The following is a 12,384-nucleotide window of genomic DNA, read 5'->3' as shown; positions in this document are numbered from 1 at the left end:
TGAAAACCCAGACTTTTAGTAAACAGTAACAAAACAAATACAATTTTATAGGTTACTTTTTATTTTTTTATATTTACAAAAATATTTAATGTCATTTGTCAAAATAAACGATTCCTGATTGATCTACTTTGAACTAATTTATATTTGATTCTCCCATCTTAAAGTATGTCGTATGAATCATCAGTGAACTAAATGAACTAAACGAACTACTCTTTTGTACTATTCATTTTAATGACCGAGATCGAAAGATCGAAATCCACGTAGTGAACTAAACTTCCCAGCTCTACCTCTTTCTAGCATATTGTATCGAGAAACTAACAGGATACTAAGTGGGGGTATAAACACGGAAGGAGGGACTACTGTCGCAGCTTTACTATGCGTAAGAGTGAAACAGCCCTGAGCAAAAAAAAGATGTCACTTCGCTCTACAGGACATTCTGTCTATGTTAATATATTATGTCTATGGATCTGCCTATGATAACATCGCGGAAATTTGTCTACGCTGATGACTAAGCCATTGTAGCAAGACATAATAACATGGATGTTACAGAAACAATACTAACGAATGATCTTGCCACTATGGGAGAATACTTCCGCAATTGGAGGCTACGGCCTAATGCAACAAAAACCGAATTGTGCTGTTTCCATATAAATAATGCCCAAGCCAACAAAAAAGCTCTTCGTGCACTTTGAAAGCGGACTCCTCCTCCTCCTAAGTGCCTTTTCTATTGAGGTTGGCGATCAATATGGCAAATTTCTCTCTGTTCTGGGCTTGATGGATTAAGTCATTACCTGTTGTGTGGGTCCAATCTCTGATGTTTCGGAGCCAGGATTTTTTCTTTCTTCCTATACCCCTTTTACCTTCGATTTTGCCTTCTAATATTACCTGGAGCTGCTCAAATTCCCTATGGCGCATTATGTGTCCTAGATATGACGTATTTCTAATTTTGATTGTGTTGACCAGATGAGGACGTCTGTTCATTATTTCCAGTACTTCTTCATTTGTAGTTTTGCTGGTCCAGCTTATTCTTAGTATTCCGTGGTACCTCCACATTTCGAATGAATTCAGTTTGTTGACGGACTGCTGGCTCATAATTCAACACCAAAAGATCTAGGAGTAACTCTTGACAGAGCTTTAAAGAACACCTGCAAACAACGACAGCAAAACTATGGGAAACATGGGATTCCTCAAGGTCCGTAATCAGCTCATCTGCTCTCGGACTTGTATACTCGGCAACTGAATATGCTTCCCGGTATGGCTCATTACCAAACACACGATGATTGTTCACATCCAATGAAACCAGATAATGCGAATGATCTTAGGTACAATTAGACCAACACCGAAATGTTGGCTTCTCATTCTGAGTCACATCCCACCGACGAAACTACGAAGAAGTAATTATCTTCTCATAGAATATAAAAAAATCCAACTAACCATCCCTCATGATAAGCTTGATATCGAAATGAATAGATTTCTTCTTCTTCATGTACCATGTGCTTTCAGAACGTTGGTTACCATCATAACTATCTTAATTTTATTCACTGCCACCCTGAATAGCATGCTTGTATCAACACCATACCATTCTCGCAAGTTCTTCAACCATGAGGTTCTTCTTCGTCCTGGACTGCGTTTGCCTGCTATTTTTCCTTGCATGATATTTTGTAGCAACCTATATTTGGGACCTCTCATTACATGTGCGAAATACTCCAGCTTTCTCTGCTTGATGCTTTTTATGATCTCAGTAGTCTTGCTGAGACGTTCTAGTATTGTGGAGTTTCGAATCTTCTCCACCCAGGAAACTTTTAAAACTCTGTATAGCACCTCATTTCGAAAGCCTCAAGGCGATTTAGATCGATTTTATTCACAGTACAGGACTCGACACCGTAAAGTAAGACCAAGAACACGTAGCAGCGAAGTAGGCGGATCCTCAATGCCAATTTTAGGTCTCTGTTACATAACACCTTGGACATCCTTCTAAAAGCGGCTCTAGCTTGCTCTATCCTAGATCTAATTTCGTCGTGACTTTCTGCGTTACAATTTAATTGCTGTCCAAGGTAAACGATTTTATCAACTTGCTCAAGTTTGGTATTATTTACATATATAGACGGTTTTATATGCTGTTGTTTACTTATTACGAGTATTTTGGTTTTCCGTATGTTCAGATCCAGACCTGCCTCCCTACAACTCTCAACGACACTATCAAGTAGTGTTTGCAGATCTTCTTGAGTAGAAGCTATGAGTACTGTATCGTCCGCATATCGCAAATTATTGATGACTTCACCTTCTTGTTTTTCAGAAAGTGCTTTTCTGAAAATTCTTTCGGAGTAAACGTTGAAAAGCAAGGGTGATAAGAGGCATCCCTGCCGTATTCCTCTTTTAATATTAAGAGCCTGTGATTCCACACCATCTACTAAAACTGATGTTGTTTGATTCCAATATAAATTTGCAATTATTCGAATATCTCTGCCGTACAAGCCAATGTCTTTTAGAGCGTCGATCAATATAGAGTTCTTAATACGATCAAATACCTTTTGGAAGTCAATAAAACAACAGTATATGTCTACAGATATATCTTGACATCTTTGAGCAAGTACGTTCATTCCAAACAGTGCCTCTCTCGTTCCAAACCCGTTACGGAAACCAAACTGTGTGTCATCCAGGTATTCCTCGCATTAATTGTAGATACGACCATGTATTACCTTCAGAAAAATTTTCAATAAATGGTTTAACAAACTGATGATTCTATAATCAGCACAGGTTTTTGCTGTTGTCTTCTTAGGTAGAGCTATAAACAGTGAATTAGACCAACCATTAGGTAGTTGTCCGCTGGTATTAATGGTATTGAAAAACGAAGTTATAGCCTCTAAAACATTGCTATCATTTATATTATTTCAGTTGGAATTTCATCAGGACCAGTCGCTCTGCCATCTTTTGATGATTGTATGGCTTTTATTACCTCAGAGCGTGTTATTAGGGGTCCGTCGCAGTTAGTAATATCGGGAGGTGAACTACTCCTATCGTCTTCGAATAGGTTCGTAAGGTAATTTTCCCATTCTTTAAGTTTGTCCTCTACTTCAAATATTACTTTACCATGTTCATCCTGTAGCAATGCAGTTTGTTTCTTATTGAAGATACCAGCCGCTTCTTTCACTTTTTTATACATGTTAAACGTGTCGTATCTGTTTTCAAGTTCTTCAATGTCATGACACTGTTTGGCTGGATGTTGACTCTTTGCTTCTCGTATTTTACGTCGAATTTCTTTTTGTATACTGTTATAAGTGTTTCGTTGTTTTTCGCTAGTCGCCGTTGTTCCATCAAATCCGATAATGCTTCTGTTATCCAAGCCTGCTTTTTTAGCTTTGACCTGCCTTGTAAATATCTCACACATATTTCTTTTACTGTTGTTACGAGTTTATTTAAGCCCTCATCGACATTCTCACCGATATTTTCCCAAATTAAATTTTCGTTCAATTGTCTTTGAACTGATTCCTTAACTTTCTCGTCTTGTAATTGGGCTGTATCAATATTTTGCGAGACTTCTTTTTGATCACCTTTTTTAATTTTAATTGGGTTACAGCTACTATGGGATTGTGATCAGACCCAATGTCAGCACCTGGATAAGTTTTAACTGATTTGATGCAGTTTCTAAATCGATTTTTTATTAGAATGAAGTCGATTTGGTTCCTAATAATTTTGTCCTCTGATTCTGCATTTGACTTCCAGGTGTAGAGTCTTCTCGGTGGTAGTTTAAAGTGAGAATAGACTGCGCTCCAGATATCCTCCACTGTTAAAGGCGACTCACCACAAGAAGTACACCAAATGGCCTGTATGAATCAGAAATCCCCAGGACCTCGATTTTTGACCCTTCGCTTCGGTATCGATCATTCGCTATCTGTACACTAAACAGATACGAAGCGAATACGTTCGATAACGAAGCGAAGGGTCAACTGTACAGCAATACATGGACAACAACGCTGAATAGAATAAGAACAAGTAGCTTACAGCTTCCAGAGCGAACCATGGCCGGTGAGAGAAATCCTGTCAGTGTAGAGACTGTAGAGTTTAGGTGGGTGTACGACCGTCGACAGCGTTTCTCATCGGCCATGGTTTGTTGTGGGAGCTGTACACAGATGGGGAAAAGCCCTTACTCCTGACTGTGACTGCGGTGCGCAACAACAGGCTGTCCGTCAAATTGTTGAAGAATGCCCCGAAGGCGGTTCCCTGGAGTTTTTGATGAGTTCCTGAATGTGACCGAAGATGTTTTAGATTATACTGATACATTAGATGTTCGTTTGTAATACTCCATTTAACGTTTTCTATTGTTTTTAATTATGTGTTTTTATTGTATGCCATAACTCATAAGCTAAATAAAATAAATAAAGATATATATTTACCGTTGGTGACGGTGATGTAGACGGACATTGAGGTTGGTACATTCCTGTTAAACCAGGTAATTGTGTATAATTCGTATTATCCACCATATTAACTAAATTTTTATCTAATTGAATATTCTGAAAAAAGAGATTATTTATTAACATTAATTATTGCTGTTAATCCATATACACTAAACGTATACAAATATGAATATTTAACATAACCACAATAATTTTGAACCATTGCCAAATTTTAACTTATAAAGGACAAATTTCCAGTGGTTGACTATAGTTTAAAAAAACTTACAATGAAGTAAGCACTTCTGTAGGTGTAAGCACGGTATATTTATAAAATTACTAAAATAATGGAAATATCCAAAAGGTTAAGAATTTTCAGAGTTCCATCATCAGTGAAAATTTGAATATTTGCAAATAGCCACTTTATAAAAATTAAATGTTGTTTAAGTTAAAATTGATGCGAATTTTTGCCTATTGAAAATGGGCACACATGTGTAAACAATTAATCAATATTATAGCATTACACTGTAATTAGGTTCAAAAACATTTCTGTTTTTACTGGAAACATTAAAATAATTCATACTGTCTAAAAATAATAAAATAATAAATAATATGCCCACCTGTTGATGTTGATGATATCTATTGCTAAACGGTACGGTTAATTGATGCTGCAACAATATTACAAAAACCATGCAAAATAAAAATCAAACATAAAAAATAAAACAACAAAAATCAAATACAAGCCTTAGTTACTACAAACAAATAATTAAACTTATTAAAATCGGTAACTTATAGTAGAGGATCCGATATAAGGTCGATTTGCACCGATCTGTTTAATGGATAAAAATTATTGGATATGTAATTCAGCTTGTTAACAATTACAAAAAACAAAGGTTGCCCGATATAATCTTGTTCTAACTATAATTAATTAATAATTAAAAAATGACATTTTTTATGAATTTGAAAAAAAAAAATTCGACCCGGGCAGATATTATTTCAGATTTTTTGGATCATTCTAAACAAAAAAGTTCTTTTGTAATTTTTCTCTGAAGTTGATCGTTTTCAAGTTATAAACAATTTAAAACTGAAAAAAGAACGAAATATGACAATTTTGAGGACTCAAAAACACAAGTAAAAAATATCATTTTTGTAATCATCAAGTACATAAATTCAAGTTCAAACCTTTTTTATCAGGTCTCGATAAGAATTTTAACCATGTTTTATTCTAAAACATATTTTTTAAATTGTTAATGAGGAAGGTTTCTTATGGGGAGACGGGCATTAACAACTAAAACTCAATGTCCTAGAATGAAATAAGTCCAAAAGACTTATCAAGAACTGATTAGAATAAGGTTTGAACTTTAATTTAGGTACTTCGTAATTTCAAAAATGATATTTTATGCTTATGTTTTTGAGCCTTAGATCCAAAAATTAGTTACTTCCCGTTACAAAAGCAGATAACTTAACTTGTAATTGGTGTATTTCTATTAGTTATGAATCACTTTTAAAAATTGAAATAAAAAATCCCTCGAACAAAAAAATAACTACATATATTTTTTAATTCCAGTAATAGCTTTGCATAATTTTTAGACGAATAAATTAAAGTCGAATAAACTTTTCATTGAATAAATTACAATTTGCATTTGGACTGGACCTGGTAGTGTATGACTGGATGCATAGTTGAGAATTTAGCTAAACATACAAGCACGCAGTTGTATTGCAAAAACATGAATAACAATCAGAGTTCATGTTGAAATGGGAAATCTTCTACTTAGCTTGAAGTAAAAATCAGTTTTACTTCAAGCACGACATTGCCGAAACGTCGCACAGTGATTCCAAATGCTGAAAACGTGGTCATGAGGCGAAAAAAGGAGTCCCTATTTAGGGATTTTCATGTTTACAATTGCTTTCTCATACTGTCGTAGAGTCCTAACACGCAGGTATCAGGATCAGACTGGATGTATTCTGGTTCACAACTCAGGAACAAGTGGGCCATGTCCGGGGTTATTTTGGCCGGCAGAGAAAGTGAAAAAGATTGCGTATATTGAAAACGCTGTAAAGCGTTTTGTAGTTTATCAATTCTAATGCTGTAAAGCAGATTCTTGTTTTTTAAGTATGTAGTAATGTAAAGTGTAACTTAAATCAACATTTATTAACTATAAATGCCTTAAATTTGTTAATGCATAAATAGTGAAAATATACTTGAAATAATTAAATCTTTGTAAAGATTGATTGAAAAAGTACAAAATTCTGCATAATTCTGCGACAAATGTTTATTAATCTTAAAATATCTGGTAAGGAGATACATAATCACTTTGGTTTAGCTGCCTATAACTGCCTATGCATTGCTGGCAGTTGTTTGAATACAAAAGTGGGAAATGACGCATATTACATGATTCTGGCGATTGTTGAGTATGTTTGGGCAGTTGTACATAATTAATAGGTTCTGAATATTGTACTTCATAAAAAAAATGTATTGGTAATCAGCAGTTTCAAAAGTCCCTTATAATACTCGTATAAAATTTTTAACAAAAATGCGGCTAAAATAAAATTTTCAAATTTCTTTCGTCTATATTGGATCTGCCATTTTGTTTAAAACAAAGTAATGTTAGATTTGTAATCAGCGACCTTAACCTACCAAAGGGCCTTGCCGGGTAAGATGATGAAAAGTGCCTCCAAGTCGATTCGAATTCCATATAGGTCAACGTTTAGCGTATATAGTGAAACTAACTTTCTGAAATTTTTAGCTCCCTAGGTGGTCATGTGACCCACCTAGAGCCTAATTAGGGTTTTATGTTTTTATTTTTTGTCTCAGCCGCATCGAGAACTAGCGAAAAACTTTAAATAAAAAAGTTGAAAGCTTTAAAAAGTTCTGTCCGAAATTTTTTTTTTAATTGTTGGTGGGAAATATATATTTTAGAACGATTTTAAAATTTTAAATGAGTATAAAAAAATAACTAAGACATTCGTTTTCACGAAAAAAATATATAACGTGTATTTTTGCATAATATTTCACCCTGAATTTTAATTTTTAATTTTTTTCGTTTTTCGATACAATTTTATACATATTTTTCAAAAAAGTTAACACCATCACTAGAATAGGTAAAAAACTGAAAAATAATTGGGGTTTGCTTAATAAAAATTTTTTGTAATGCCATCCATTTTCAAGATACAGGGCGTTGAAGAAAACAAAATTTTACACATTTTTTACGATTTTGCCGAAACTACTGGCAACATTGTAATAAAATTTGGCGAGTTTTAAGAGGTAGTTGTTGTGCATTTTTTGGCATACAATTAAGAATTTTATATTTATCATTGGCGCGCATAGGGGTAATGGTCTGAACTTTTTAAAGATAAAAGATAGTACGCTACTGACATATTTCAAATTAACAATCGTTTTTGAATTCCTCGTTCAATTTGTGACAAAAAATCTATCTTCCTATTTTTGCATCTTCCTATTTTTACATCTTAACCCTTACAAAGTATTCGAACTTCTATGAAATAAAATACTACTATTAGTAGTTTCTACATCTACATAAACTCGTACATCCATTATAAAAACTAATTCGAATACTTTGGAAGCGTTAAGATATTTTATTTTTTGCAGCAAAATGGCGCCTCGAATGAAAAAAATGAGAAGATAGTTTTTTTTTATCGCAAATTGAACGAGGAATTCAAAAATGATTGTTAATTTGAAATATGTCAGTGGCGTACTATCTTTTTTTCTTTGAAAAGTTCAGACCATTACCCCTAAGCGCGCCAATGATGAATATCAAATCCTTAATTGTATGTCAAAACATGCACAATAACTACCTCTTAAAACCCGCTAAGTTTTATTACATACAATGTTGCTAGTAGTTTCGGCAAAATCGTAAAAAATGTGTAAAATTTTGTTTTCTTCAACGCCCTGTATCTTGAAAATGGATGGCGTTACAAAAAGTTTGATGGCGTTTTTCCGTTTTTTACCTACTTCAGTAACGGTGTTACCTTTTTTGAAAAATATGTATAAAATTGTATCAAAAAACGAAAAAAAAAACCGAAAATATGCGGTTTTTTATTTTTAAAGGTGCGTGTCACCAATTTTAAAAATTTGAAAAAATTCAGGGTGAAACATTATGCAAAAATACACGTTATATATTTTTCTCGTGAAAACGAATGTCTTAGTTATTTTTTATAACCATTTAAAATTTTAAAATCGTTCTAAATTTCCCGCCAAAAATTAAAAAAAAAATTTTCGGACAGAACTTTTTAAAGCTTACAACTTTTTTATTTAAAGTTTTTCGCTAGTTCTCGATGCATCTGAGATAAAAAATAAAAACATAAAAACCCTAATTAGGCTCTAGGTGGGTCACACGACCACCTAGGGGGCTAAAAATTTCAGAAAGTTAGTTTCACTATATATGCTAAACGGTGACCTATATGGTATTCGAATCGAGTTGGGGGCACTTTTCATCATCTTACCCGGCTAGGCCCTTTGACAAAAAATTTTCCTTTTTGATTGATATTTTCAATTTATTTCCGTCATGTTGAATCCGCCATTTTGTTTTTCATAAAAAATAATGGCAGATTCGTAATCAGCGATGCCAAAAACCCTTGAGTACGAAAGTAATTCCTAAATGTATAAACAATATACGCTTTTAAAGGTTCCTGACCACGTTTTAGGCATTTGGAACCACTGTGCGTCGTCCAAATAATGGTTTTTTTAAAAACCAAAATTATTCAACGCGGAGTCAAACTCGGAAAACAACAGAAATCACATATAGCTCCCGCGGAAATTTCATGTGTAACAATATGCAGGGTGTCCCACGTCCCAGAAGTAGCGGAACGGTCGAATATTTCGCGAAGTCAACATCCTATCGAAAAACTGAAAAATACGTGTTCAATAATTTTCAAAAATCTATCAAATGACATCAAACACGTCTCCCCACTATACCTCCTGGAGGTGGGGTGGTCGGTAACTTTATAATTTTAACTGGAAACCCCCAGATTTTATTGCAGACTTGGAATCATTACGTAAAAGTAAGTAACTTTTAATCGAGACATTTTTTCGAATTGTGGATAGATGAAGCTATCATCGAAAAAAACTATTTATCGTGATGCCATAGGTAAATTATATAAACGGTCTAATATCTCGAGAAATACACTCCCAAATGAAAAACCAAAAAATATGTGTTTAATATTTTTCTAAAACCTATCGAATAACATCAAACAGGACCATCCACCCCACCCTCTGGAAGTGAGGTGGGGGATAACTTTAAAATCTTAAATAGCAACCCCCGTTTTTTATTGCAGATTTGGATTCCTCATAAAAAATTAGTAAAATTTGTTCGAAACATTTTTTAGAATTGTTGATAGATGGCGCTATAAATGGAAAAATACGATTTATTACCGCCATCTATCAATAATTCTAAAAAATGTTTTGAATCAATGTTACTTATTCTTTCATGTAGAATATAAAACTGCAATAAAAAACGGGGGTTCCTATTTAAGATTTTAGAGTTATCCAAACCCCTCCCTCCCACCTCCAGGGTGTAGAGTGGGGGGGTCGTGTTTGGTATCATTTGATAGGTATTTGAAAAATATTAAATACGGGTTTTTTGGGTTTTTATTTGGAAGTGTATTTATCGAGATATTAGACCGTTTCTGTAATTTACCTGTGGTATCATGATAAATCGTTTTTCCGATTATAGCGCCATCTATCCACAATTCGAAAAAATGTCTCGAATAAAAGTTGCTTACTTTTACGTAAGGAATCCAAATCTGAAATAAAACTGGGGATGTCCATTTAAGATTTTAAAGTTACCCCAAACCCCACCTCTAGAGGGTGGAGTGGAGGTCGTGTTTAGTGTCATTCGATAGATTTTTGAAAATTATTGAACACGTATTTTCACTTTTTCGATCCGGTGTTCATTTCGCAAAATATTCGACCGTTCCGCTACTTTTGGGACACCCTATATAAAGGTCTTATTAGTCCAAATATATCAACATCAATAGGGATAAATGGAAAACTAAGAATTTTTACTGAGTCATTTACCTATCTAGCGATATAAAAAGTTTCAAAATCGGTTGTCAAATGACTGAGAAATTAATTTTTAAAATGAGAGATGCAATGTGGAAATCACATAACATAATATCAATTTGCTTAGTTAGAGAGTTGCACCTCTCATTTTAAAAATTAATTACTGTCACTTGACAACCGATTTTGAAAAACTTTATATCGCTGGATAGATGAATGACCATTCTTTCAATTAACAAAAAAATATACTGGGTGTTCCATTAAAAAAAAGTCAACAATGTTTTTTTCAAAAATCCGCCATTTTTTTTCGTATTTGAAAGCGATATAAAAAATTTAATCCAGTCAGACAAAACTATTATTAAAATAAAACATTTCAGCGAAAACCGCATATTTCTATCTTGAGCCGTTTAGAAGTTATAGGCAGTTAAAATGGGGGAAAATATAAGTGGACACCCGGTATAATAAGGGAAATTATGTATTTTGTTACATATACAAAAAATTATGTAAAGCTATAAAACACCAAATTATTGATAATAAAAAATAATATGTATTATTATAATACCAAACTACCTACAACAAACTTTAAACAAACATTACTTATAATACAGCATTGACCGATTAAGCATTCAAAATATTAAATATTTATATACAGTGTGCCCCATTTAGATTGGAAACACCTCAATAAAATTTTAAATTGGCATCCGGTTTTAATTATTTTTCTCTTTAAATATCATGTAATAAAAGGTCTACTTCCGGAAATAATTTAAAATGTTTATTGAAATTTCGAAGGCATAATACGATACATATCAACAGGACCCCATTTTCCCCCTGGATAATTAGTTCCGCGAGGTGGCCATTTTCGTTTCTCATTATGTGTTCTAGGTAAAACATTATTAAAAGAAAATATCGTCGAAAATAAGTCGAACTTTTATTACATAACATTTGAAAAAAAATTGGTTAAAATCTGTGACCTACTTCAAATTATATAAAATGTTCCTAATTTTAATGGACTACACTGTATAATGTAATTTATATCAGGAATGGTTCCACTCAGTCATCCTAAAATTTTACTTAAGGATAGCACATTTGATTAGTTGAAATTATATTAGTTAAATATTTAAATCGTACTTTTAGCCTATATTAAAATCGTAAAAGCACTATATTAAAATCGATCGTTCTAAAGTCGATTCGCTTTTCTGAGACATAACTGTCTAGTAGCGACGTTAGCACACATTAGTAATTTCTTTTTTGGGAAGTTCAGTTGCTCACCGTGACTGGAAATTACTACACAACCGAACGTAACCGAACATACCTGCTCTTCGTCAATATTATTAATAGTAAACAGAGATAAACAGAGAGTTTTAAGCCCCTTATTTCAGTAACGTTAAACGTTATACGTTATTCTGCTCAATCGCATTAACAGAAAAATAACGTATTACTTTATTAGCGGATACGGTATCCCCTTATTTAGGTAGAAATAAGGTTCACAATAAAAAAAGTCATATGAGCTGAACCAAAGACAACTAGAATAAAAAATTTGTTTTTCTTAAAAACTATCAGGTAATAAACATATAATATAATTGAATTTAATCTGCTTGGCAACCCTGGTAGAACAATTCTAAATTACACCATTTCTTGAGAAATCTGATACTTGACTATCTTGTTAAACTTAAAATGGATCTGATGGATGTTTTGTGTTCTTAAAGTAGTAAATTGTCTTTGGTGAGCGTCTTAATACATTTTCTTCCATTATGGCAAATAATTCAATAATAGTTATTTATGAAACAGAAACTGTAACTCTTCGTCGCTAGAATTCATTTTTATTCTACAATGTTTAGAATTTTGACATTTAAAAATTCTAACTACTTTCAAACCACACAACTGTCAAAAGTTTTGCTGTAATTTATTGCTCATATTGTCATCACCATGACAACGCGAAAGTTAAGGATATTTGATTATATGAAAGTTTGTCAAAAA

General features: G+C 33.2%; 1 protein-coding gene across 2 annotated transcripts in view; it reads right to left on the bottom strand.

Moving 5' to 3' along the window:
• The window catches only part of LOC126880386 (CREB-regulated transcription coactivator 1), a 375,806-nt gene that overhangs the window by 83,712 nt on the left and 279,710 nt on the right, over positions 1-12,384 (bottom strand). Inside the window, exons 6-7 of one of the 2 annotated variants that reach the window (XM_050644219.1) lie at positions 5,012-5,059; positions 4,395-4,511 (exon numbers count right to left, since the gene is read on the bottom strand). In XM_050644219.1, the coding sequence (XP_050500176.1) occupies positions 4,395-4,511; positions 5,012-5,059 (165 nt within the window). The remainder of the gene's footprint in view (positions 1-4,394; positions 4,512-5,011; positions 5,060-12,384) is intronic. The other variant, XM_050644220.1, reaches the window with a different exon arrangement.

Source organism: Diabrotica virgifera, chromosome 2 (assembly GCF_917563875.1).
Source record: "Diabrotica virgifera virgifera chromosome 2, PGI_DIABVI_V3a".
NCBI lineage: Eukaryota > Metazoa > Arthropoda > Insecta > Coleoptera > Chrysomelidae > Diabrotica > Diabrotica virgifera.
This window is presented reverse-complemented; position numbering and strand designations above follow the sequence as displayed.